At 36.2% G+C, this 27,794-nt stretch overlaps 1 protein-coding gene across 3 annotated transcripts in view; it reads right to left on the reverse strand.

Moving 5' to 3' along the window:
- Positions 1-27,794, reverse strand: part of HERC2 (HECT and RLD domain containing E3 ubiquitin protein ligase 2) — a 105,361-nt gene that overhangs the window by 16,422 nt on the left and 61,145 nt on the right. For all 3 annotated transcript variants that reach the window (XM_032677825.1, XM_032677827.1, XM_032677826.1), the window contains exons 50-83: positions 27,623-27,748; positions 26,931-27,039; positions 26,657-26,796; positions 26,030-26,220; positions 24,410-24,515; positions 24,159-24,250; positions 23,429-23,604; positions 22,873-22,984; positions 21,909-21,990; positions 21,667-21,810; positions 21,041-21,131; positions 19,445-19,622; positions 18,939-19,020; positions 18,685-18,856; positions 16,611-16,755; positions 15,700-15,925; positions 14,762-14,933; positions 14,010-14,196; positions 13,135-13,275; positions 12,785-12,976; positions 11,356-11,509; positions 10,549-10,656; positions 9,446-9,577; positions 8,776-8,934; positions 8,572-8,690; positions 8,067-8,192; positions 6,979-7,134; positions 6,716-6,831; positions 6,392-6,590; positions 4,983-5,197; positions 4,302-4,479; positions 2,534-2,695; positions 1,319-1,410; positions 376-515 (exon numbers count right to left, since the gene is read on the reverse strand). In XM_032677825.1, coding sequence (XP_032533716.1) covers positions 376-515; positions 1,319-1,410; positions 2,534-2,695; positions 4,302-4,479; positions 4,983-5,197; positions 6,392-6,590; positions 6,716-6,831; positions 6,979-7,134; positions 8,067-8,192; positions 8,572-8,690; positions 8,776-8,934; positions 9,446-9,577; positions 10,549-10,656; positions 11,356-11,509; positions 12,785-12,976; positions 13,135-13,275; positions 14,010-14,196; positions 14,762-14,933; positions 15,700-15,925; positions 16,611-16,755; positions 18,685-18,856; positions 18,939-19,020; positions 19,445-19,622; positions 21,041-21,131; positions 21,667-21,810; positions 21,909-21,990; positions 22,873-22,984; positions 23,429-23,604; positions 24,159-24,250; positions 24,410-24,515; positions 26,030-26,220; positions 26,657-26,796; positions 26,931-27,039; positions 27,623-27,748 — 4,920 coding nt within the window. The remainder of the gene's footprint in view (positions 1-375; positions 516-1,318; positions 1,411-2,533; positions 2,696-4,301; positions 4,480-4,982; positions 5,198-6,391; positions 6,591-6,715; positions 6,832-6,978; positions 7,135-8,066; positions 8,193-8,571; positions 8,691-8,775; positions 8,935-9,445; positions 9,578-10,548; positions 10,657-11,355; positions 11,510-12,784; positions 12,977-13,134; positions 13,276-14,009; positions 14,197-14,761; positions 14,934-15,699; positions 15,926-16,610; positions 16,756-18,684; positions 18,857-18,938; positions 19,021-19,444; positions 19,623-21,040; positions 21,132-21,666; positions 21,811-21,908; positions 21,991-22,872; positions 22,985-23,428; positions 23,605-24,158; positions 24,251-24,409; positions 24,516-26,029; positions 26,221-26,656; positions 26,797-26,930; positions 27,040-27,622; positions 27,749-27,794) is intronic.

Genomic DNA, 27,794 nt, shown 5'->3' on the forward strand with positions numbered 1-27,794 from the left:
GCTACATTTAGCAAGTTAAACACTTCAGCAGGCCCACAAGACTCTGCAAAAAATAAAAAAAGCCAAATGCATTCAATGCTACTGCTTGATCATTCTGTAATTACTTTTAGAGTTCCATATTTTTCTTTGACCATGAATGTTTATGCAACTTGAATTCTTTAATTTTCATCAATTTAGTTTTATGTGATCACTTTAAATCAACGTCATGCTTGTTGCTTAAGAAACATGCAACATCTGCAAACATAAAATGTATCCATGCACACAGAGAACCAGTGTTTTTTGCAAGGACAACCTACCAACACCTGACTAAAAGATAAAGTTTCATTTTATTCAAATTCAGTGCTAAGAACTAAATAAATTATTTGATTACTATACCATCTTCAGTGCAGCAAACACAGTGCAAAGACCCTGTAGCAATTGCAATGACTTTCTTTCCTTGAAGTCCCTGCACTTGTCGTGGTCTTCTAACATGGTCATCAGATCCATGGCCTAAGCGATGATAATCTCCTTTGCCCCTGCACAGAGAAGAGTAAAAAAGTTGAAAATTGTGTTTTAATTGTGGAAAAAATGCAACGACAGATCATGTCTGATATTTGCTCTGCAGATGTACTTATAAAGTCCAATATCAAAATATTCTCCAAATATTCAACTTAATCATCCCTATTTTGTATCGATGTGATTCTGCTGACACAGTACAAATTCTTGTGCTGTTCCTACTTATTCTGCGTAGGTCCTTTTAACACTTTTGCAGGGGGTGGTTTATTTTTTTCTTCTTAAAGAGTCAAGTATTAGAACCATTTATCTGCAAAAACAGTAAGTTTACTGATCTCAGAGACTCGAACTTTGTACAGTTTAAGTATATCTAATGTCACGCAAACAAGGTGGCAGAGGCAAGTTGGGAAAGTATTTTCCTTAGTCTTATTAAACATTTTAGTCTAGTAGTTTAAATGACAAAATTCAGAGTGGTGTAGGAAGATTAAAACAATGAACTCTAAAATTAAATTCTCACGTTGCAGCCACCACAAGCTAGACACAATTTTGATAATACATGAGAATGTTATTTATGCTATCATCTTCCACCCTGCATGACACTTCATGCTTATAATTCTACTGTCTCCAAAACAAAATACTTGGATTTTTCATTCACAGCACTACAAAATGTTCCCCAAAGAACATTAGTGGATTACTAATCAAGACAGAGGAACTCAGAAAATTTTTGATGGGGTAGATCAAAACAGTGAAGGCAGTGTATTACTAATATCTGTTACAGACAAGGTTACATCTAATACTGTTAAAATAACTAATACAGAATACTTACCATGTATATACTGCTCCAGATTTGGTAAGGGCCACAGAAAATTGTGATCCACATTCTACTTTAACCACTCCAAGGCCTGTGAGGGAATCAATCTAAAAAAATAATATCAAATCAAATCAGAGTTAATTAAGGAGGCTATAAATCCATAGACTGCACAGTCTTAAGTAAAATATAATGTCCAAATATATAACTGTATGTATATTTGCAAATCAAAATGTTTATGTAGATAATATAGAAGAATTCTACTCCCTTCATGTTTCTACTGTTTACCACTTAAACACCAAAAAGAAGCTCAAATTTCACAAACTGTTGAAGATCCATCTCTGGTATGTTTTTCCAATAGTTACTTGGCAATTGCCCCAAGTAGCAATGATAAGGTTTTGTCTGCAAACACTCAACATTAATCATCCCCAGCTGGTATGACAAGGATGTGATTCTGCTGACATAATAAAAATATTTATACCTCTAGTAGACTCTTCCTATTTATTATTATCCTTATGCTGCTTTACCATCAATCCTATGGGACTGATGACTGATGAAAGATAAAGAAACTATTTTCACATCATGTTACATCATGCTGGAAATATTTGGAGACTGAATGGGGATACCTAATAAAGTGTGATTCTGGATTTAGAATCTAAAATCCATTGTGCATAGGTATACACAATGAAACACACATTTCTCACACACAAGCAACATTTGTCTTCATAGTAAGTACTGGAATTCAAATTTGATTGCTACACTGATTTCATTTGTAACATGAAGAAATTCCAAGTCAGCCATGCATTCACAGGAAGGGTTTAATATAAAGTTTAATGTAAGTTTAATATAAGGAAGATTATTTTTCAACTAATTGATACCCCTTTCTGGAATAAACTTATGATTTCAGGAGTATTATGGAAATTTATTAACACAAACAAACATGAAGATTTCTTGGCAAAATGCAATGTTTTGACAGGAACCAAAATTAAAATGATAAACACTGCTCAAATCAGCAATGCCCTCCAAAGAAAAACCTGCAAGTGCAACCTCATCGGTCAGCACAAAACTCAAAAGACTTGTTATTGTAGCCTATAAAGTTCATCTTAATGACAGGCAGCAGAATCCTGATGTCCCAGGAGGGGTCAAAGTTTGCACATATTGGCAAATCTGTCTCCAGTGTTCTCCACCAACATCCTAGTTTCTAAAGCAACAAAAAAAATTACACTGAAATACCTTCATTGGTACTTTACAGCCATCACTGCCTCCTCTCCCAAGTTTTCCATAGTCTCCATCACCCCAGGACCAGACCGTATCATCATCGGTCAGGCACAATGTCTGTGCATCTCCACTGCCACAGGCTATATCAATCACACGGTAACCCTGGAGAGCTTCCACCTGTAACAAAATCACCCATTTTTGTTCACAATAAAAGACTCACTCAGTTTCAGAAAAGATGACAAACCCAACTTGCAGAAGCGGTTCAGTGAAACTACAAGTCTGAAACAGCACAGGCATAAGCAAATAAAGGCAACTCAAAGAGCTTTGCTCTTTTCGAAACAGCAAAATGAAAACTATTTATTTTAAATACAGGATTTATTTATTTTAACTGGTGAACTAGTTAAATTTTTTGACCTAAAATGTCAGGGAAAACAATTAATACAAAATACCTAAGGTTATCAAACACTATATTCTGTTCAAACAATTTCAGGCTCTCTGGGCAAATACAGTAAGAGGAAAAAGAAAAAGCCTTATTTTCAAATAGTCTTTTACTAGTTTTCAATTTTTGAGCACTTGCATCATAACCTGAATGTAATCAACGTCTTTTGAAATGGTGCCATCTAGTGACGAAGTATGGGATTTGGAATCACAAAGTAAAAGCTTAGTGACCCACATATACATCACATCCTTCCCATCCTCACAACTACTTGAAATAGATTATAGGCAGCACTACCCAAAGCAGCATGGAACTTCACATACTTCAACTCATTTACAGGTTATCTATTTTTGTACTACCAAAGAACATGGAGGGGGGGGAAAGGAAAGGTGGGCAAACCTTGCTTTTTTAGGGTCAGGGGAACAAGAACATCTGAATACAGGTGGTAAGGTCCCAAAACTAAGAATGTATGATACCTCATCTCACAAATTGAAACACTGGTAAAAGTTAATGTTCGTTGAATAGAAATATATACACAGAGCTATGAATAAAAATAACAAACTAACATTCAGTTTGAGTCAAAAACCACAATCTTAGCCTTTGCTGTATTTTCAGCAAGAGAATGCAGGTAGCAAAATGAAAGCTCATTTCAAAGGCAAGGAAATTTTCTTAACACCACTATTTCTGGCTAAAAGCTCCTAGTTCACAAGTACAAGTCTGAATTTATCAGTATACTCATTCTTCTTACCTTCCATAGTGTTCAAGTTCTTAGATTTACTACTTAATCTTCTTCATCAAAAACTGCTTAACTCAACTTACTTTAGCAAATAGCAATTAAATACTTCATAATTACTTTGTTAAATTCTTATTAACTTAGTGTATACTTCTGTAACATGTCAGTATTCAATCATGAGAATCAAGAGTATCATTATTATGTCAGGAGAAAAAAGTAGTTTGTAAGTGACTAAGTGGCTATCACTGTAAACACTGTTGTATTTTCCAGGAAGTAAATAATGAGAAGACCCAGAAGACAAGGAACTCACTTTCAGTGCAAACTACATCTGGGAAAGGGTGAAATTTACTTACTGAGAGGTGGGGTGTTTGATTTGGGGTTTTCTTTTAACCTCTCTAAAAGAAATTCCCTGTAAGCTGTTTAGTGAACACTAAAAGCCACAAAGTTTGGAGTTCCTCTTTCATTTTATGCTTCCAGGTGTGGCAATTTGTTAATTTCTTATAAATACATGTCACTGTTTTGCCTTTTCATTCTCTATATGCAGAAATGCAAAAAGTTACAAATCAGAAGGTATGAACTTGGACTACGACTGTAATACTCCAAAGGTTTCTTACCAGTTTAGGTTTTAGTTGGTCCTCACTATCTCCATGCCCAAGGCGTCCATATCTTCCCTTTCCCCATGTAAAAAGGTCTCCTGCAGCTGTAATACAAGCGCTGTGTGCTCCCCCAGCAGCAATATCGACCACTTCTATACCTCTCAGAGACTCAATTACACGAGGACGATCACAAGGGCTGAAATGAAAACATTTGTCTGGACAAAACTTTCAGAACAGACCATTTCTACTATAAAACATACTAGTATAAAACATATAATGCTGCCCCCATGGACTTGAGCATTCCTTTTACTTTTTGGATCAGAACACTTATCTCTAACACAACAAAACTTCTCACTTAATGTAGGCAACAGCGCATGTGGGAATCAGGACAATGGCAGTTTTGCTCCCAAAAGGTTCCACATACCTACCTACAAGACAGATCTCAAAGGAAAGCCACTAAACTTTAGCATCCACAGATATGTGTGTTAGAAGATGATATCTAAATACAGAAATCACAGTAACTGCTTATCTGAAAAATACTTTGTGGTTCTCCAATTTTAAAATACATGTTTCCACATCACTACTTAAAGCTGAATTCTGCACGTAGGCAGTACTCACATAGCACTTTTAATACATAGTAACTATAATAAGTATCCATTAATAGTTTCTTTTAAAATAACATATCGGAGTGTTACTTACCTTCGGTTTCCATGACCCAGTTTACCATCTTCTGCTTCACCCCAAGAATAAACTTCTCCCTCAAAAGACAATGCCAGACAATGCTTTCCTCCTGAGTTCACTGCAACTTTCTTTATGAACACATGTTGAATGGATTCCAGTAAAGTTGGAGTAGAAACTGACTCTGTTCCTCCAATTCCAAGCCTACCACCCGCTCCATATCCAGTGGCATACAGCTTTAGAGTAAAGAATAAAATTTAATTTTGTTTGCCTCATGCAGAACATTGACTGGAGATGTAGAGAAGAATTCTTTAAGTATGTATGCCAGAATACAGTTAAAGGAAAGTCTGGAAAAAACAGTTTCTTACAGGACTTTTATTTTCTATCTTTTGGAATATAAGAAATATTTTGAAATATTTCACAAAAGCTTCCAGAAAATATGGCTCCATTCAAGCCAAGAAGAAGTCTCACTGACTTAACAGATTTCATTTGAAATCCTAAAGCTTGTTTTGTAAAACTATCAAGAAACCATAGTTTTGCAATATAACATCACAAAATCATCTATCACTATCACCTGTAGCTCTCTTTCCAACAGCACTATTCTAATGTTCTTTCTTTGACAGAATTCATACACCTAAACACAATTGCTATTTTCCCTTCCACCCCGTAAATACTGTTTTAAGTAGTGCTTTTCACTCTTTTTGCCTCTCTGAAAATAATTTCTTTCAACAGAATGTCAAGAAATATATTTAATCTGCCCTTTACCCTTCTCTGAATAATTAACAAGGACAACACTGACCCCAAGGAATCATTATAGTACCTCACTAGATGAATGTAACTGTTATGCAAAGCTCCAGCTAAAATTCTCCATCATGTCCTAAACAGAGAGCTGCCATCTGTATAAAAATAAAGGCTTTTCGAATTCATTAACTTATTTTTTTCTCCTATACCTTACACTAAACTTCTGCACTGTGATTCCTTTTTGCTCAGGATTTAAGCATCTGCAAACTGGATCCTGCAATATCTAATTTACATTTAGCCAAATATGAATAATCTAAGATTATACCTCTCCCCTGTTAGAGAGATATAATCATCATTACATTTTACTGTCTGTCCTGTTTCATGGAACTCTGTGAGCACATTGCTTGTGCCCAGCTTTGTTTTCCAAAATCTGATCACATTTTTGAACCAAGAACTAAAATATGCATCTTGTTTCACACATTTAATGCTATAGTACACTGCATTCTTAGAATGCACAGGTGGAGTTGGTACAGTTAAGATTCTTTAAAATAATAAAACAAAACTACTACTACCAATAATAATAATAAACCTGTGCTATGTACATTATTTTTCATTTAGTCAAACCCATTCTGACTTATGATGAAATATTTCAAGGGAATCAAACAAACAACCATTTGTTGCATCCTTACTTTCCCATCAGCGGTCACTGCAAACAGAGTCTGTTCACCACCAATTAACTGCACTGGTCTAAGGGTAGCAAGAGCTTCACATGGAGTTGGGACTTTGACTTTTGCCCCTTCAATTCCACCAAGCTGTCCTCTGTGATTATGACCCCAACCATAAATTGTTCCACTGCCTCCAGCTGAAAGTGTCCAATCATCAGGTCGCCTGCAGAAAATGCAAAACAAACAAAATCTTAAAAGAGCTTTTAAAAAGTCACAGAAAATGCAGTTTATCATTGTACAATAAAAATGCATCAGAAGACCAAACCAGTGACAGCTAAAAGAAATAACCTGTTCATCCACTGGACAAGCTGCTCATCCTGTTCTCTCTTGAAGACATCATGGCACTCATGAAGAACATCCATATTTTCATTATCTGCCATTAATTCTCGTATTTTCTTTGCCACCTGTAAAATATTTTGCATTAAACAACTTTATTCAAATTATCAGTTACTCCTATCACAGTTGGCATAAAATACTTCAATCTCAGTGTATCTTTTTACATGAAACACTTTCACACGTTCCATTAACCATTTAAAGTACTCCCAGAGTACCTCATCAAGGAAAAGGCGAGGTAATGGTGTCCTTTTATCAAGAGCCACAGCAACCCTGGATGCCATACAGTATCTCCTGAACCAGGCCCATTTGTGTGTCTCTGCACAGCAAGGGAGTGTGTCCAACTCCAGATCACAAGCCAGAGCCACAAGCACCTGCAGACAATCAAAAAACATTTTCGGGATGGATCAAAAATGTGCAATAAAAATTAATATGCATTTGATACAGTTGAACAGTGCATAGACCAGTAGGGTCTGAACATGGTCTCAAAGACATGTAAAGTGCAAGGGACACTAAGAGTCATCTTCATTACCCTCACTGATGGGGCAACATCAAGTGTACCCACACTATGTCACATACCTAATTTCCTCTTCCAACCCAGAAGTTTTCATAACCTCCCAGGGAAAAACACTCCTAGATTAATTAACTTTTTTATATCAAATACCATGTGCTGAACTTTTTACCTTCCATTTCTAAACTAAGTCTCCTTCCTACAATAAAATGAATTTTCAACTGATTTTCAACATGATTCGATTTCAAATCAATGTTACTGATGAATATTGGGAACAATGGATTACTTCTTCCTTGTATAAACTTCTGAGAATTTCTTTTTGTTAAGATAGGTAAGCTATCTTTAATTTCACTTTTACTACATAGGAGGCTTCTTCAGCCTTTTATTCTTCTTGCTCTTCTCTACAACTCCTCAACTAGTTTATTTTTATTTTGAAGGATAGGGTCCAAAACAGAATAGCCTTCCACTTAAGACACTTATTTGTTCCAACTGGATGTAAATAAAGCCTTCAGAGTATTTAACTAACTAAATAGAAATATACAACACTCCTATTAGGACAACTCAGAAATCACTTACCGAAAAGTGTAGCCTACTGTACTTCCAAGATGTTTTTCTACCTATCTCTGCCTAGCTAGGTCCTCCTTATCCTTTATTTGTATATTTGATTCTCCTTTTAGAAGTATTCCGGTTTTGTCAGAAAACATTTCTGATATAGGACTAGGTGTGCTTACCATGTCTTATAAAAAAAATCCCAGAACTGTTCTAACGAATTCTTTAATGATTGTATTTCATTACCTTAAAGAAAGGACTATGGAGCAATTGTTTGCCACCTCTCACAATGGGGTCTTCATAGTCAAACTGTCGTTGCAAAGCTTCTGGAAGACCTTTAACCAAAGCAGCTAAAGCACTCCCTGTGAAACTCTAGAACGTCACAGAACCAGAGAGTTAGTCTTACTGTATTCATTACAGAAAGTACATTATTTAGAAATAAAACCATAAATAACGTCCCAAACTACAAGAAGCTGTGTGAAGTATTATTTCCATCCACTTCTTGACATAAAAGTATTTCTACCACTTCCTGGTAATTCCAAAAGCACATCTACACAGTCTTGGAATTAGCCATTTTTTTCCTAAAATAAAGTACCTTTACAGACTTGCAGACCTGTGAAAGACAACTATTCATTTGCCTATTTCCTATTTTGCCATTGATAGCAAAAACATACATCAGGGCTAGCATTTAATGCTTCACATACATCTTAATGTGAAAATTGTGAAGAGGAGAGCATCACTGCCTTCTTACCAAAGCTCGTGTCTCTCCCTCGTTATCCCCTAAGATCCGGTTGATGTTAATGGACTGGCCAAACTCGGTTGTGAGCAGTTTCCGTAGTCTCTGCAAGGCCCACATTCTGTGGCCAGCAGCTAAAGAAAAATAAGTACACAAAGAATGTAATTACTTAAAACAATAATTTTAACTTCAAACAGACAATTTTAAGACTATACCTACCTAAGGCACTCAGTTGAGCACAGGCTGCAAGAGAAGCTGCCAAGCGAGGAACTATGCTCCTGTTGGAAGCAAAATTTAAGCGAAAATCCAACAAACATGTAACCAGATCCATCGAGGGACACGAAAGAATGCAACGATCTGAGAGAAGGTCTTTAGGGCCTGCAAGAAACAAAAAGCAACAAAAAAAAAAGCTGGGGAAAGTCTGTCCTCAGACTGAAATAAGAACAGAACACAGGCAGGATTTAGCTGACCAAATACATCACTGTAGAGTGCTAATCTGCATGTGAGTTGATCCATTCCACCTCCCTTTGAAGGGACTGAAGAAAGAGGCACTTTCATTACCTAATTCACCTAATTTCAAAGCAAATGCATTGAAAAAAATAAAGGCATTTCAGATGAATTGTGCCCCAAAAGTATCGTCTCTTCACCAATGAAGAGGCAAACTAGAGTGATTACAAAATATTTTTATCTCTTCCCTATGAACAAGTGCACCTTCTCAGGACTTAGTTGAAAATGTTTCCTTAGTATGGAAGTATATTTTTCTTAGTATAAATGTAAATGAACTACTGAACTCTGGCATGTAAATATCATGCAATAAATGCAACTGCAAAAAGCAGACAAGAAAATCTACTCTCTTACCTGTCTGTAAATGTCATATGTGACACCTTACCTGCAGCTGGCATGATCGGGTAAACAGTGAATCGCCATCCCCATCCATTCACAGACCCGTCGCTGATGAACTTCCACTTTAACTCATCCCCTGGAATTCTCAATTCACTAGACCAATCTGACCACTCACGACCTGTTACGGTAGGTAATATGAACATATTCATCTATACTGTCTGAGCCAATATGCAAGCCATTCATCCATAGCAACCTCCCTCCATGGTTACGCATTATAAACATTACATAAATGCATTTAAGAAAAAAAGCTATGCAAAGCACATAAACGTAACTATAAAGATGTTACATGAACAAAAGTGAAGTTTTTACCAGTTCAGTTAGCACTGCTAGTAGATAGCCTCAGTGTTTTTATTAGTACATTTAAGAGGTATTACAAAAGCTTACTAAAATCCACTGTCCTATTTTTAATTATCTTTCATATTATAAAAATATATAACAACATATACATTAAATTAAGCTTTACAGCTTCCAACCAGGAATCCAATCAGAAATATCTCAATAATGAAACATGCATCTGAAACAGTCTGGGGAAAAATGGGTCAACAGTAAAAGCCCACATCACAATTGCCCAGATATTAAGCACAGGCAGTAACTACTGATGCACATAATGGAGTGTATGGGCAGGTCCAACATAAAATTTGATGAGATTAAAAATGTTCTTCTAAAATCTACTACAAATTAATAGTGCTTAAAAATTAAATCAGAGATATCAAGATTAAAGATGTGAAGAATTCATGTAGTGTCACATATATAGGCCAGAGTAGAAAACAGAGAGAGCATCAAGCTATTATTTTGGACATTTGACTATTATACAGAAATTCACACATGTTGGCAGGGGTGCTAAACACTGATTTTTACACCCTTAACTGCTCTTAGGAAGAAGAGGACAGCACAACATGCTTTTCTGAGAGATTCTCTATACTTAAAGATGCAAGATCACTCTGTGTGTCTAGATCATATATCATTTTTAGTTTAAAAGAGAATTTGCATATCCCTCACAAGAAGTCTGTCACAGGGAGTGGTACATTTCATTCAACATTTAACAGTAAACCACACAAGAAATTTTGGAAAAGCACTGGATCTCATAACCTGATCGGACGGAAACAATTCTGTTGACACCATCCATTATGGTGAGTGGGTCATGGCGCCGCTCTGTAGAACACTGGCGATCAAATTCTACCCTCAGTCCCTCGGCACCTAAACAGCAACAAAGAGTTTACGGATTTTTACAGAGCTATCAATACCACAAATAAATGCAGTATTTTAGAAATCCACATGAAATCAAACAGAGTTGTTTGGAAGTCGTAGCACTCATTAATAAAAATAACTTCCTTTAGTTTAATGACATTATTTGTCTGTAATTTCTTCTCTTTGTAAGGCTTAGATCACAGCAAGCTCATGTGAGTAGGGGCTAGCAGACAAAAGACCATATCAGAACATTCAAAACTAAAGTTGCAAAAGACAAAAAATGCCTATTTAAAGTTAATGCAAACAGCTCTTTATTATCTGTAACTCTTCATAAGTACTAGGTAACTTACTGAAGGAAGCACTACTGAAGGAAGTGTTAAAACAAAGTATTTTTCTTGCTCAAGACTAGAAAATAAGTGTTCAATTACTGACCCTGAAAAAGACTCAGTCCTTCTCAGTTCCGTAAACGAACAAAAAACAGCAATGATATCCAAGTGCAATCACAGCCAGTGAACCCAAAAATGCACATTTCATCTGATCAAGATGTTCATGCAGTATGTAAGTGCATCAAAAAATACTTTTTTTATAGCAATATGATATGTAACATTTCAAAGCTCAATAAACATTTTTGCAAGCTAAGGAACAACTTAATGCATGCGAGCTTGAAAATAACTGAATCTTAGCAATGTAACTCTAAGAACTCTGTACCTGGTATTTTAACTGTGCCACTAGAAGAGGTATCATCAGTATATGGATGGCTGCTTTCTACCACAACTGGTTGTGAAGAGAGGCGACCACTTTGTGAATCAGTTGCTACATCTTCTAGTTCAGTAACACAGAGTTCCAACAACATATCAGCAACCTAAGAAAAGCAAAATATACACTTTACACACAGTATGTTTGATTAGTCCAAGAAATCTAAGCCAACTACCATTCTTCTCCAATTTAAAATAACTTTTTTTCTGAATTCTGATTCATAGACCACGATATTAATTCAAAAATACTCCTTTTGGTAAAGTTAGAAAAACTCCTGGAACTGAAAGCCAAACTATGTAAGTTTTCAGTAAGTAAATGACAACACATATAATTGTTTTTCCTTACAGAAAAAGCAAACTATTAAATCTAAGTTGTAAAGCATAGAGCAAGAGATTAATGAAAGGTATAAATATTTAACCAGTATGTAATATTGCAAACCACTGCTTAGGCAGAAAATTCCAATAGTACTAATTTTAAAAGAGCAGTTTCAAATAAAAATTCTGACTGCAAAATACAAAACCCCCACACAAACAAGAGTTGTTCTGCTACTCGCTATTAATGCTAGAAGCAAAAACCCCGGAACTAACGTATAATTGCACATACAGCATGTATCTAATTGGACTGGGAAAACTACATCTCAAACCCAACATAAATATACTTAGCTAATCAATGAAAATTAAGAGGGTGAGGAGTAACAGTTTTAGAAATCTTAAAAGAAATTAATTGTTACTACTATTTGAAGGGTAAAGCTACAAGAAATATTAAACAACTTTCAGTTCATTACTGTACACAGATTCTATAAATAATTTATCAATCATTTGCAACATTCTTTTTGTCAGCTATGCCAAAAAAACCCCACACCACAGATACTTTGTAAATAGTTAGAAAGTCCACTGCATCAAATGTAAATCTTAACAATTAAGAAAAAATATTAAATCTTTAAAAATTTATTAACGGAACTTTTAGCCAGCAATAATGACTGCATCAATCTGAGAAATAAACCCAGATGCAAAGCAAAACCACCATGGAAGTTTTTAAAGTAACATTCTACAGATCCAGCAAATAAGGCTTGGTTAATTCAGCTTCATTCCAATAACCACAGTCAATATATAAATACGCTAATTAAGCTTCTATTTTAATGCCTAACTGCAGCATGACAGATTGAGAAATTAGTCTATTTCTGACATCTGTAGCACATGCATATATTCATGTAGTATTTCCACTAAAATTATTAAAGCTTACATGCATTTAAGTTCAACTCAAATTTTCGTGTTTATTAAGTTTCTCAGTGTGTTGAGCTGTACTTCCAATAAAAGAAAATATTCTAGAAAGCTATTAAGAGAAAGGACATAGTTAAAATGCAACAGAAACAAAGCCTGACCTGTGGGTAAGCTGTGCCCATGCCAGACAGCACAGCTGAAAGAACATCTCTTCCCTTTTCACCTGCTCGGTTGGACACAGCAAGCTTTAGCAGGTCAACCATGACTCGCGTGTCATCTGGAACCAGAAGACTCGTAAACTCATCCAAGTACTGCGGTTCTGGGCCAGATACCTTACTCTGACTTTCTACATCCTACAAAACAAAGAATAAACATCACTCTGTCTTTAGATAGATTTAAAAATATGCAGTCATTTACAGAATAATTTTTAAAGCACACACACAAAAAAAACCCCTGCTTGATAAAAGCATGGTAAGGACTTAAGTTTTAAGGAAGGTATTGACGACATTACTTCTTTGGTTTTTGTCATGGTTTCTGCAATGATACTGGCAGCTCCAGGATCATCTGTGACTGGAATGAAAGGACGGGAAGAGGCAGCAGCAGCTGAGGGAGTTACAGCAGACGGTGTCACAGCATCTTCTGAAGGAACAACCTAGCCAAAACAAATAATAACTAATAAAAGCTTCAACAATACACTGTAAAACCTTTAAGAGTTTAATTATTCATTAGAAGGGCTAGTGTTCAAAGACAGCAGCAATCTAAAAAGAGCCGTAAGTTCAGATTCACTGCTTGTATTTTACGTTCCTACGACAGAAAAACAGCCAACACACCCCCTCAATGCCAGCTGCTACAAAAACATACAATAAAACACCAGTGCCTGCAGAAAAGTCTACAAACTACAACACAATCCCTAACAATACATGTCAAATTGATAGTTTGTTAGAGCAAAAGATCTCTTCAGTAGTAAGCCTTTTCTTTTTTCTGTTTCTGTTAGCAGTTGGGAATCAGAGTAGAATTTCATTTAGGGCCTCATGTCTACATTAATTGATCTAAGTTTATAATTTCATTTCATTCAATAATGGTCAAATATCCTCTTATTCTTGACTTTGGTTTTTAATATCACTCCTATAAAAAATTCAATACCTCTAAAATATTACTACAAATCATCATAATTGCATTTAAGTGACACAATGCTTTCTGCGAGTTCAAAATTGAATTCACACTAAAATTTTAGCTTTTCCAAATCTGACATACACAGAGAACCCAGTCCTGAAATTAGAGCATGAAAGATTTTTTCATTCTCTGCTATTATCAAACTAATGGAGATCATATTTTTCAGCTTTACTGTTAAAAACTGATGGAAAAAAAAATAATTTGACACTTTACCTCCCCTCTCCTGTCCTGCCATGGGTTTGGGCTCAGCCTCTCTTCTATATCTCCTACAAGCATGCATTCATCTCCATTTGCAGGGCTTCCTGCAGACGTAGCATCTGATGGGGGGGCTGGCGATGAAGAGGGACACTCTACTGGTGCAATCATACTTGCAGGCATCAACGCTCCAACAACCGCATCCCTGAAATCATTTAGGACAGATTAACAAAAACCTAACTATACTCCCTTGTTGAACTTGAAAAATTATATTAGCTTGTCTTAGTAAAATAAGGTAAGGCTTCCAAGCTCTATTTAGAGAGTAGTTTATCACTCTTCTCCTTTGGGCCTGATGATTAAATACCATGTTTTAAGGTCACTATTTTAACCTGAGTTTCTCTTCACAAATTTTAGCACAAATACTCTGTTCTCTACTAACAGTGAGAGCACTGTAAAGTTCTATTGTTCTTTCCAACCTGCCCCCAACTACTTCCTCCATATTATCTATCATGACTGACTTAAACTGCTAAACTGCTTCTACATTGTTCACTTGAGCATTCTTAAATAAACGTTTTTTTCCCCAGACAATTCAAACTTTTATAAACATAAGAGCATAGAGGTAGCATCAACATAAAAAAAAAATTAAAGGAAGTTTAAGCCCATCCCAAGGAGTCCAAACTTGTTAAGCAATTTATACCTGACTCAAGAGATCCTAATACGTGGTAAGCTGTGTCATCTTTTGCTCTGCAACAGACAAAAATATTTCCTACCTGGCATACATGATTTGTAACGCCATCAGTATATGAGATAATGCCTGCTGTTTGGCAACATTCCCATCAAGTGACAGGAGAATCTTAGCAAGAGAAGGGCGATTCGGCTTGGAACTGTTTGCCCCACTGATTTTGTTACTGGCAGCAGAAGAATCTGCATCTGAAGGAACACCTGGAGGATGGCCGGAAGAGAAGGTCAGCATTTTTTAATGGTGTAATACATCATTAGAACTGATTTATCCAATTTCTTGTCAAATCAGAAAGATGACTAACCCTACAATAGATTCTTAAACTGCAGTGCCTACAGCTACAATATTAAAGTCAATATTGAGGCTTTGCAGCAAGAGTTTTTGTAAAATACAAGTGTTTGAACTTGTTACTTACTTACACAGATTAAGTAATACAAACAAAATATTTTGGTAATTGGCACCTAAAACAAGGTTTACTTACACAAACATTCCCGAATAACAAGATACACATTGCCTTGGTCATCAAAAAGCTTAATTAGCAAAATGTTTGGTGCTTTCATATGCAACACAAAACATTGCTGTTTTGACTCCTCAATTCTTAAGTCTCTTACCTTAGAAACAAAAGGTAACAGGTGAAAAGATTAATATTACAGCAGCATTCATCTGTCATTACCACCATAAAGACAAAGTCTTTGGGGTGTTTGAGAAACCATGCTGCATTTTAATCTTCTGAACAACAATTAAAGTTCAAACCAATATGACTTCTGAACAACTCCTTTACAAGTTCAACTCTCAGGAAGAGGTTTTGTTGGCTTTTTTTTTTAAAGGTGTATTTTGTTGGTTTGTGATTTTATTTTTTTTAAGACTTTTTTTTTTTTTTGCATTCTTCTATCACCTATTTAACCACACACAAAACAAACACTCCAATGGCATTAAAAGAAAAAACAACGTAAGGCAACAAATACCAACCAAGATAAGAAGCACCTAAAGGGTCCCTTGCTGTCTGGAAAAGTACTGGCTCATGAACAGATGGTGTAGCTACATCCACCGTTGTCCATGCTACACTGTGGGAAGACCCACAAGCAACCCGAGTGATTTTCTGGCCTTCCAAGCCCTGGACAAGAGTGGGTTTTCTGTTGACTGTAGTAGTTCCGTTGCCTTGTTGCCCATGGTCATTGTCACCCCAAGCGTAAACCTGCCAGTAAACATTTCCACATATGATTTCACTGCATATCTCATTTAAGTGTTTTCTTAAAAATTCCTACAAAGGAATGTTAGTAGTTTGTACTGTTACTCTAGGACACTACTAGAACCTACTGTCATGACTTTTTCCTACCCTATTCATTAATGCAGGCATTATCATACATTGAAGAAAAAAATCAAAGCACTTTATCAGATGATTCATAAATTATTGCCAATTTATAAATGATCAGTTGATTCATAAATTACTGAATGTTCACAGTGAACAATAAGTTAGAAAAATTAATTGCTTAGTAATTACATTGGAGATCTGAACCAATACTATGATAATGCTGAATCACAGCAGAGAAATCTGTCCAGAATCCTATGACTGCTTCTGCATTTCCAGAGTAAGAAGTGGGAAACTGATAATGAGATAATACAAGGAAAGCATTACAAAAGCTACTACGACAAAAAAATATTTAAACTCCAGTACTAATATGAAAGCTAATATATTTTAAATTACAATCATGCTTTTATTTATGCAGGACTTTAAAAAGCAAATAAATATAATTAGAAATATTTATTTCATTTAATCAGCACCAACACAACAGAAAAGTTACACTTTTCTTCATCACCAGTTTACTTTATTCCTTTCTGGATGAAGGAATGAGGGGAACGGAGGATGAGGCACAACGTACCTGTCCAGTGTCAGTAACTGCTAGACAATGGAGTGCGCCTACGGCCACGTGCACAATCTTTTTACCCCTCAGTCCTTCCACAACCTGTGGCTTTCGTACATGTACGTCTGTGCCATGGCCTAGCCTGAAGTAGTCACCCTTACCCCTGCAACAGACAATAAATGTAACATTCAGAACAACTACACTGTTTACATATCCCTCTGTCAGTGCAGCTTCCCGAATGAAAATACTTCAGTTATCATTGCATTAAACACAAACAGTAAGGAGCAAATTCTTCAAAACTGAATTACAAAGCCCTAAGAATGAAGATAACTGCAGTTCTATGACTCCATAACTTCTCACCTCAATATAGAACAGGCATGAGTATGACTTTTTTGTATGCAAAGTAATTGGAATTACCTTTAATTTCCTCTTGCAGAAACGCTGCAATTATAAACACTTACAAGTTCATGTGTTTTGATAAGACCTGGATAGATTTATACTACAGATCCTTTAAGAAGTCACATAAGAAAATACATAGGAATTAACAGGTTTTCAGAATTGACTTTTTTCACGCTACTGGAAGCATCAATATAGGTTCTCAAGGTTCCATAATTTAAATTCTACGAAAATTGCTATACACAAAGTGCACTAAAAAAATAGCCTACACAAAATTAATGTAAATACCTTAAAATGCCTCTACCAAGAATGTCAGTAAAGAAAAAACCCTGAGATTTCTTCCACTGCATTTTTAGTAACTGTTCATTCAGTTCTGTTGTTCACCACCACCACCACCAATTTTTCTCAAGAAAGGTTATATTATTCTGGAGACAAATATGATATACAGTACTGTTATCTACCTGAAGTTATAACCCAGAAGTTGTGATTTTTTTCCTCAAACCATTACAAATTCAAGAAGAATAAAAGTTTAGAAGCAACTCAGCCATCCTAAAGCACAGACATGCCCAGCTGAAACAGACACCAAAAAATCTCCTTGTAGACATGTAATGTCATGAAATAGCTGTAGATTTTTGACTAGACATAAGTGTTAAGACAAACTGGGGCAAAGAAGGAATGAACAAGAATTTTGCAGAGAGTTCTTAAAGACTGCCAAATTCCCTTTCCTCTTACCCCTTTTGTCACTACAAAAAAAAAAAATTAAGAGGATGAAGGGCAAGAAAGAAATAGTTTCCAATGGCCACTCTGAGAAACAACATCTCTGCTAAAAACGTTTCTCCCCTTTAACAACAGCAGTAACCTATACAAATAAAAGTTTTGTGGGTTTCTGTTCATATCATTTAGCAACGACTGACAAATTACACAACAAAAATGACTGGTTTAAGTCTATTTAGCTTTGATAAACATAAAATGGGTCATAGTCTTAATAACAAAGATGGGGTAAGACCTTGATCTGGCTAGAAGTCTGAAGTTGATCTGCCATGCTGTAAGCTCTGAAATTTTACACAAAGGTTTATAATTTCAAAAAGCCAGAACTGTGTTCAAAACAAAGCAGAAGCAAGCACACAAACAGAAGAAAAATAAAAATGTTTCTGACTAACTCTATGATCATCTCCTACCAATTCTTGCTTCAAGGCACTATTACTGACAACTCAGTGGCCTTCTGTGTAGCAACAAGCTCCACAGAGACCCTGTGTTTCCAATGGAAGCTCTTCCCATCTGCCCTGAACTTCAGCTTACTTCCTTACTCTACTGCATGCTTACTCTCAGTCTCTGCTTTAGCTGGAGACTACATACTCCATGCTATAGTTCTCAGGTTCTCTTTTTCCTCATTCCACTCCAAAGTCTTGAATTAACATTCCTTTACATGTTCCACTGCAACGAAGAGAGGGAATGATCTCTCCCTTCCTCCAGTAATTCCATAAGACTCAGGCACTCTAAATACAACATACAACTAAACACACTACAGGACAGTGTTAGAGTAATTGAGCAGATACAGCTTGTCTCGAAGAGCTGCCAATTTAAAAATCAGAGTGCACAGATAAGGCACAAAGGGAGTTAAGACAGTTGAATAGCAGTAAATGCCACACATACTTAGGAACTGCTTTGTTAGCAGTTCCTGGCAAATGTAACATACCATGTCCATACCACTCCTGACTTGGTCAGTGCCAAGGAGAACTGTGCACCGCACTCAATCTGACAAACGCCTTGGCCATTCAGTCTTTCAATGTTCTGAGGAATGTTGCATCCTTCACTTCCTCCTCGGCCCAGTTTTCCAAAATCACCATCACCCCAGGAAAACACCAAACCTAACAAACACCAAATTTCAGGTCAAACAATGATCACAGTATTCCCATGTGCTAGAAAGCTTCTGGAACATGATACTCCTACCTTCATCTGTCAAAGCAAGAGTCTGAGCATCTCTGCTTCCACAAGCAACCTGAATGACTCGGTGGCCAAGCAGCACTTTAACCTACAAGGAATAAGCAAGAAGTTTAAAAAAACCTGTGTTTTAAAGCCTTACAAACATTTCCAAGGTCTTATGACTAACCTTGCTCATTGTGCCCAGCCTGATCAAAGAACTATCAAGCCACGCTCCCTCAGAATCCTACAGTGCTACAGTAGCAGCTTCCAGCTACACATCAAAGTAGATGCAGGACATGAATGTTCAAAACAGCACTAGTCATTTTATACCATTTCTCAAGAAAGAGACTGGATCTTTTTGGCCTTTCTGAAATAGCTTTACTGTTATTAGAGGTAGGTGTACCAAAATCTAATTCAGATCACTCCAAAACAATGTCTTCATACTGCTTTCATGCTTTTTGTTGCTTTAGCTTTATGTTATCATTTATTAAACACATTTGCATTTCACCAGAGATAAGAAACATTTATTTTACCATCTTAGGCTTCAGCTGTGTGGTATTATCTCCATGTCCTAGTCTTCCATATTCTCCAAGACCCCACGTATACAGTTCACCACTAGAGGTAATAGCAGCACTATGGGAACTGCCACAGGCAATATCACGGATGCGTTTGGTTTTCAGTGCTTCTATCAACCTGGGTTTATCACAGTTCCTAGAGAAAATGAACAACAAATTCATTGAATTAATTATGAAACAGTCACACAATGCAATCCAACCTTCATAATCCAAAAAATTCTGTGCAATTACCAATAGCAATCTCAAGATAAAATAAGATGCAACACTGTGATTCGAAGATGTACTCTTTAGTGGCACCATAAATCTAAAGTTAACACTATTTTAACATGTTTAATTCAAGAAGTTTTTGATGTATATGCTGCAAAATTTAGGTGACAAAGTCAAAATATCAAAGTGATGAATCAGTTAAACAGCATACAACATGAAGTGAAAACCAATATCCTGTTATTGCCCAAAGTGAGTGATTTGCTAGTAGTAGACAGAGACAGATAGAAAAAGATGATACTCCCATCTCAACTTTGCTCTTTGAGAGAAATCATAACTAGAATTTACTGTTAGGCTTCTTTGCAAGTACTTGAAACTTTTACTATTCATATGTTTACAATATTCCCTTAATTCAGGGAGAAGATTCATCTCAAGTTTTTCTAATATTGACTGTATATCAGAGCAACTTTTAAGGTTCTACATAATTATGCATGGTCTCTGGAAAATTTCCTCCCATGAAATGCTCCAGAATTCCAAATCTCACTTCTAATAAAATTACAGAAAACATGGGACAGTTGAACAATAAACAAACATACTGTTTTCATCTGACCTTCCCTTTTCATTAGTCTGACATGCACCCTTATGAATATGTATTTTTTTTAATATATTAACCATCTGAGTGGGGTACTGTAATTTTTTATGTATTATGAGCAGGTCCTCAAAATATATCAGAATGACAAACAAAGATTCCCCCACAGGCTTTGTTTATCAGGTTTTTTTTCTTTCAAAATATTGTTCTGTGAGTGCATACAGATTAAAATCCTGAGAAAATTCAAATTTTCCTCAAAGCTGTTCTACGGAGGATTAAACTCTGTATTACTGAAAAGTGTAAGAAATTTATTTCTGGCTAACAAGTCTGTGAACCAAGGTCTAAAGAAAAGTGCTATAAAATACTCTGACAGGCTCACATTATGAACTGTTACAGCTCAGGAATGTAAAACTGCAATGGTTTTACTCCTCAAGGCACCTCTGAAAACCTTACCTTACAAAAATAACCAAAAACTGTGTGTCCAAAAGCATGCAATTTCATCAGTGATATTCCAAAATACTACTTAAGACTTTATCCAGTAAGTATGTTTCTAAGTATCACATTAATTGAATACCTCCCTTTTAAATGACTGAAGAATGGCACACGGTACTGAAAAAAAAGAAAGTCTTCTTACACGACTTTTTTTTTTACTCCTATTGTATTAAAAATCCTGTTACTGTCTATAGTGGTGGGTCAGCTGTGCTGTAACATGAAACACAAATCTTTTCTTACTGAAATACACACAAATTTGATATCCTTACATTCTACTGAAGTGACCAAGTTTTCCATCATCTCCTTCACCCCACGAAAATACTTTTCCATCAACAGTTAATGCCATAGCATGTCGGCCACCTGAAAGTGTAAACAAAAAAATTAAATTCAAGCTTTCAAGCAGGCAGCAGGTCTAGCTACAAACTGACACTGATGTACAATTCAACTGTATGAGTCTTTCACAGCTTCTTTTCTTCAAAGTTTTTATGTGATTTAATTTAAAATATATAACTTTTGTAACAGTAGGTTTCCTGGCACATCACAAAAAAAAAAAAAAATAATCACTCGATTTTCTGTTTTCAGTGTTGCAAGAAAAAAGGGAAAAAACAAACCTGTCATTTAGCAATATTAAAAAAGGAAAACACTTTCTCTGAATTAGACAGAAAAAAATTACCAAAGTTCCAGCAGATAAGAAAAAAATGTTTAATAACAGAACCATTAGATTTAATCTGACATTGTTTGCAACAGCCAGAATTAAATAACCTGTATTTATTTAAAAAACAAAAAATCTGATATGTGATGCTGGGGCATCACAGGACCCAAGAAAATTGCAAAGCAACTATTTTCAGGCTTATTATGTTATGTTTGCATATATAAGCACAGTAATAGTCAGTACCTGAGTGAACAGCCACCTTCTTTACCACATAGTTACTGAGAGCTGTAATTTGGCGGGGAATAGGCACAGTTCCGCTAGATATTCCTAAACCCAGCCTTCCATTTGTGGCTTCTCCACAGGCATATACTTTACCCTCCACAGTCACTAAAATGAAGAAGAAAGTTTGAAACACCATTAGCGTTTCGCAACTGGAAATCTGCTTCTGGCCTTAGATAATTATACTTACTTCAAACTTACATTACCTGCAAAAAGGCTTTTGGATCCTCCAGCTACTTGTACAACATTCAAAGCAGACAAGGTTTCAGAAAACGAAGGGACCTTTATCTACAGCAGACAGAAAATAAAAATTCCACTTAAATGTTTTACACTTTAAAAAGAAGACCTTTTACATGATAAACCAGTTAATCTAACAGGTACTTTCAGATGCCTTACACATACCTGTTAATATACACCAGGCATAAGACAGAAAGCAAGAAAATGCATTTAATACTAGAACTACGACAAATACAAAACCTGAGAAAAAATGAACTGTGACATAAACAAGGACTTTCTTTCAGTAAAGTTTTCTTGAGAAAACCAAAGAATAAAGGAAAGGCTAATATTTTGTTTCTTAAAAGGCACTCTACGGATACAATAGTATATATTCACAACACAAATTATGAAGACTTGAATTACAACATAAATTGAAGAAATGCTCTCAACATAATGTTCATATTAATCATATCTTAAATTGTTTAAGCATTTGCCTTGTATCTCCTATCTTGGATTGTACTAAAAATTATGTCTAAATGGCTGCACACAGGGTTGAAATTCCTCCTGAATTACACCGAATAGCAATCAAGTTAAACCAATCATTAGATCAGAATTCAGCTTTTTTTCCTGATGACTGTACCATTTCCAGGAACAAGTAATACATAGAAAAGTTCACCAATATCTTCATTTTATGCATGCAAACTCAAAAGGAACTGAATATATACAGAGTGCTACACATTTTTAGAAAAATTAGTTCACTGTCATCTAAAATGAATGATTAAGTGGCTGCTAAAAATCAAACCAGATTTCAGAGTAACAAATCTACTCTTCATAGCTTTTGGCAATAAACCATAAAAATCTGACTAAATTTGAATTAATTTTAGTTGTGTGAGACTTGTACATTTTTATTTTTCTCTGTTTCTTTTTTGTACTGATGTATGAAAACAAACATACCTTGGAGCCTTTTAGCCCTCCCAATTGGTCTTTGTCATTCAGTCCCCAAACAAAAACTTTGGTTCTTATTGTAGCTGCTGATTCAAGCCCAGCTGCCTTCTTTCTGACAAGACTGAACGTATTCAGAAAAGAAAATAAAGTCAGTTTAGCAAACAGCATGTTTAGCATAGGCAACTTTTTACTATATTTCCTGATTTTTTCAGTTCGGAACAGTTTCAGGACTCAGACTACTCTACTACAGTTAAAAAAAGCCCCAGAATATTTTGCTGAGCACACGTGCTACATACCAAATATAAGCACATCAGGTTTTTAGGTCAGTTTACAACTCCAAGTACACTGCAGAAGCATACGAGATGTACAAAATGCTACCACCTAGTCAGCGTGACAATCTTAAAAACTAACTTATTGACAAAGGATCTACTTACAGTCCCCATAAAACTGATTTCTCTTTACTAGCATTCAAGCTAATTAAGTTACTTTTACAATAATCTCCTGATTATAAGAATGTGTAGGTTCTTCATCATTACCCCCTCCCCCCACCACTGTAGTTACCTACCTCCCAGTGTTAGCTTTATCATCATCCTCTTCCTCATTATCAGAAGCCAGGAAAGGGACTGCAGCCAAATCTTCATCCTCTGCTCGTATACGTCCCAGTATGCTGAGGCCATGTATTTTGCAATCAATCCCAGAGCTTCTGCACTGCTTGATTGCAATCTCAATATACCTGTGGTACTAAGAAGAAAAAAAACTATATTGCCATCTTTTGGGTTCTACGTAACTTCATAAAACATAGGAAAGAATTAGAACTTTTCCTTGACTTTATCACCTTAACAAAATGAATCTGTAACGCTAAAGACTTGGCTTTTGAGGTCTAAATTCATACTTTATGATAAACACATGGCCTCATTCGAGAAAAATTTCACTTACAGTCCCGTAAAAGTTTATTACGCATTTCTCCTACTGTTAGTCAAAAATATCAGAACTGCTGTCCAAAATTATCCCCAAATTTAAGTTTACTGCAATGTCTTCTTGAGTTCATAGATACACTGATTTTCATGAAAATTCCCTAAAATATCATTACTACTATGTTTACAATAGAGTTGCACCATGATTATGCTGAAACTTATCAGAATAATTAACTGTACTAAACTGCCAGAAATACCGCTAATTTAGACGAAAAATAAATACCATTACAAATAATAATTACAATAGTGCTTTTCATCCATCCCTTGCAGCACAGTATTTTTCTGTTGCACATGAGGAATTCTCACACAAACTTCACTTACTTCAGTACAATCACTGAGTAGAGGCACTGTGGTGTCTGTAGGATTTATATTGATTGTCTTTAGCTCTATAAGGTTATTTAAGGAATTACCCCCTAGAAAACATGGAAAGAAAAACATTTTAGATATGATGCTTGTTTCACAAACAGGCACTAAGCATGCTGAACAGCTGATTATGTTAACTGAAACCAGCTAAATATCTACTATTAAGCACAAAAAAAAAAGGTTTTGGACTTCTCAGAGAACAAACGTACCTGAAACTACAACTAAGGAGGGCATGTAGCTGCTGTCTGCAGGGTCCACAATCATCTTTAGTCTGTGAACAAGAACATCTGGAAAAATCTCCAAGCGAATCCAGTGCTAGGGGAAACATACAGAATTTCATTTTTAGATGGTACTGTTAGGACCATATGGTTAACAAGAACATATGTGTAATGCTTTTGAAGAAAACATGAAAAACAGATACAATATATGGCCAAAGGAAAATGATCTTGTGAACTTCTCGCTTGTCCGACCTCTAAATACAAGAAAAACAGTTGCAGCAAAAGATTTATTTCAGCCAAGACCAACACCACTGGGAAGACAGAGAGCACAATATCAGTGGAGGTCAAGAAATGGAATATAATATAAATCTTAGGTTTAAGACAGACAACTAGCAGCAAAATCCCAGTGCCTACGCTGCCCACAGAGCATTACTGCAGGCCAATAAAACTGATAAACCATGAAATAAGGAACAAGGTTTTTAATAAATATCTAGACACGGAAGTCAAATTTACACTAAACAACTTTGCCAATGACATTAAACTAGGAGAAGCTGTTGACTCCCTCGAAGGCAGAGAGGCCTTAAAGAGTGACCTGGGTAGACTAGACAGTTGAACAATCACCAACTGTATGAAATTTAACTAGGGCAAGAGTGGCATTCTCCATCTGGGATGGGGTAATCCTGCTTATACTTACAAAATGGGAGATGAGAGGCTGCAGAGCAGCCTCACAAAAAGAGAGCTGGGCGTCCCAGTGGATGAATAATTGAATACGAGTCCCCAGTGTGTACCCATAGTCCAGACGGCCAACCTCATACTGGGCTGCATCAAAACAGGAGTGGTTGGTAGGTCAAGGGAGGTGATTCTCCCTCTCCACTCTGCTCTTGTGAGATCCCACCTGGGGGACTGCATCCAGCTCCGGGATCTCCATCACTGGATGTGGACTTGTTAGAGCAGGTAGGTCCAGAGGAGGGTCACAAATGCAATCAAAGGGATAGAGCATCTCTCCCACAAAGACAGGCCGAGAGAGCTGGGGCTGTTCGGACTGGTAAAGAGAAAGGTCTGGGGAGACCCCACCGTGGTCTTCCAGTACCTAACGGGGACTTATAAAATGGAGGGAGAGGGACTCTTTATACAGGCAGACACCGCCAGGACAAGCGGCAATGGTTTTGAACTGAAAGAAGACAGGTTTAGACTAGATGTTAGGAAGAAATTCATTACTCAGAGGGTGGTGAAGCACTGGAAGAGGTTGCCTAGAGAAGTTGTGGATGCCCCATCCCTGGAAGTGTTCAAGACAAGTTTGGATGGGGCTCTGAGCAACCTGATCTAGTAAATAGCATCCCTGCCCATGACAGTGGACTTGGAATTAAATGATCTTTAAGGTCCCTTCCAACCCTACCATTCTATAATTCTATAACTAGGAAGATGAAGCACAGTTTAAAAAAAAATAGACACATTTATTATGAAGAAACATAGTTTTGTACTTCAGATGTCTGTTTTTACTACTCTTCTACCTTACACAAAGGTAATAAATAAATATATTTCCCTAACGTAAATACCTTTCCTCCGAAGAGGGAAATATGCCACAATAAACCAGTCAGGGCTTAAACTTACCTTTCCTTGTGAACCAGAAGACTGCCAGCATTGCTCACTACCATCAATAAGACGCGAAGCCTGATTCACAGAGGATGAGACATTCAAATTCTTAACTATCCTTGACCAATCATCCAGTAACATTCCCCGCTGACTACTGTGCCGTCTCTTCAGCTGCTTTCCAGAACGTCCACAGAATACAGGAGACTGACCTGCATGGTTAAGTGAAACATTAAGCATGTATCACTCAAAGAAAATGGCTTTTATGAAACCATAAGCAATGTGAAAGGTAATATAACAAATCAAAGATTTCAGGTATGTAGTCTAAATTTAGAACACAGAAGAATATCCCATCAGTACTCAAAGAGCATGGTCTTTTTTTTAAAGGAGTTTCACGTCTACAAGTTCTTGACTAGATAAATTCAAAAGACATTTAAAAGTTGTTTTTAAAAAAACAGTTTTAAATTTCAGCTCCTTAACACAATGAAATTACAGTTCAGACTGACTCCATAGACAACAAAACATTTTTAGCAGATCATAGCACTGCTACAAATGCAAGTGGTGGATTACAACAAAACATTGACCTTTAAACCTTTTTTGTAATGTTAAGAAGTTTAAAAAATACGTCATTTAGATTGTGAAACTTACCTGGCTCATTTATTCTGCCAAAAGTATGCCTGGTATTATGCTTCCTGGTTTTAAAACAGGTTTCACAAAAGTCAAAATCATCACAGTTCCTGCATTTGAATCTAGGTCCATTGATAGGAAACATCTGACAGCCATCACACCTGATTTGACAACAGAATAACAAGGAAATATATATGGTACAGGTTAACTGTAACACGAGACAAGATAATAGAATCAAGACAATAAGGTAAAGGATAACCCATATTCATTAAGAAAAAAGTAAATCATCACTTACGTGACTCCAGGATGAACGCTGGGGACCAATTCCATTTCTGACAATAAACCAGTCCAATGAGACTGTTGAGGAAAGTCCACAATAACATCTTTTCCATTGGCACTAAATGCTGTGACAAAAACATGGAGAAAACACGTTGCAAATTGCCATAAAATAAAGCCTAAAGTGCTTAGAATAGTATACTATTTGAATTCCTCTACTCCTATTTTTTCATTTGTTTTTTTAGAAACAGTTCCCAAGCAAGAGTGTACTTCTAAGCACAAATACAGCACGATCAAAATCTGCACCTCTTCAAAGAACCTATGCCTCACCGATTACTTCAATAACATCCCTTAGAGCTTGATACTAGTGCATCCCACTTTCTCCTCACTTCTTTATGAAGACTTCAAGTTAGAATTACTTCTTAAAGGAAAACTATTGATTCTTCCAAAGTATAAATGAGAACAGACTGCACAGATGCTTGAAGACTTTTACTGTATATGAATGAAGTGGCTCAAAAGCAGATGAACATGCTAAGAAAATGTGCTGCCCCAGAGTACATATCTAAATTTGTCACAGACTTCAAATGCATTCTATAGTCTTTATCATCATGCAATATTCCACGAAACAGTGTGATTTTTACATGTGTCTAGAAGAAAGTCTGTGTGGTTTTGAGTTTTATTACCTCCCCATACATTTTGAATATACATTACCTTTCACAATCCCCACACTTCGGTGAGTAACTGATCCCCATTTGTACTTAGGTGTGGTAACAGTGCTTTTCACACGCACTTTGTCACCTATCTTGATATGAGAGGCAGAACTCTGTGGTGGGAATCCTAGCAGATGAAAGAATAAATGTACTGTGAGTGGGTTTCCCCACTC

This window comes from Chiroxiphia lanceolata, chromosome 2 (assembly GCF_009829145.1).
Source record: "Chiroxiphia lanceolata isolate bChiLan1 chromosome 2, bChiLan1.pri, whole genome shotgun sequence".
NCBI lineage: Eukaryota > Metazoa > Chordata > Aves > Passeriformes > Pipridae > Chiroxiphia > Chiroxiphia lanceolata.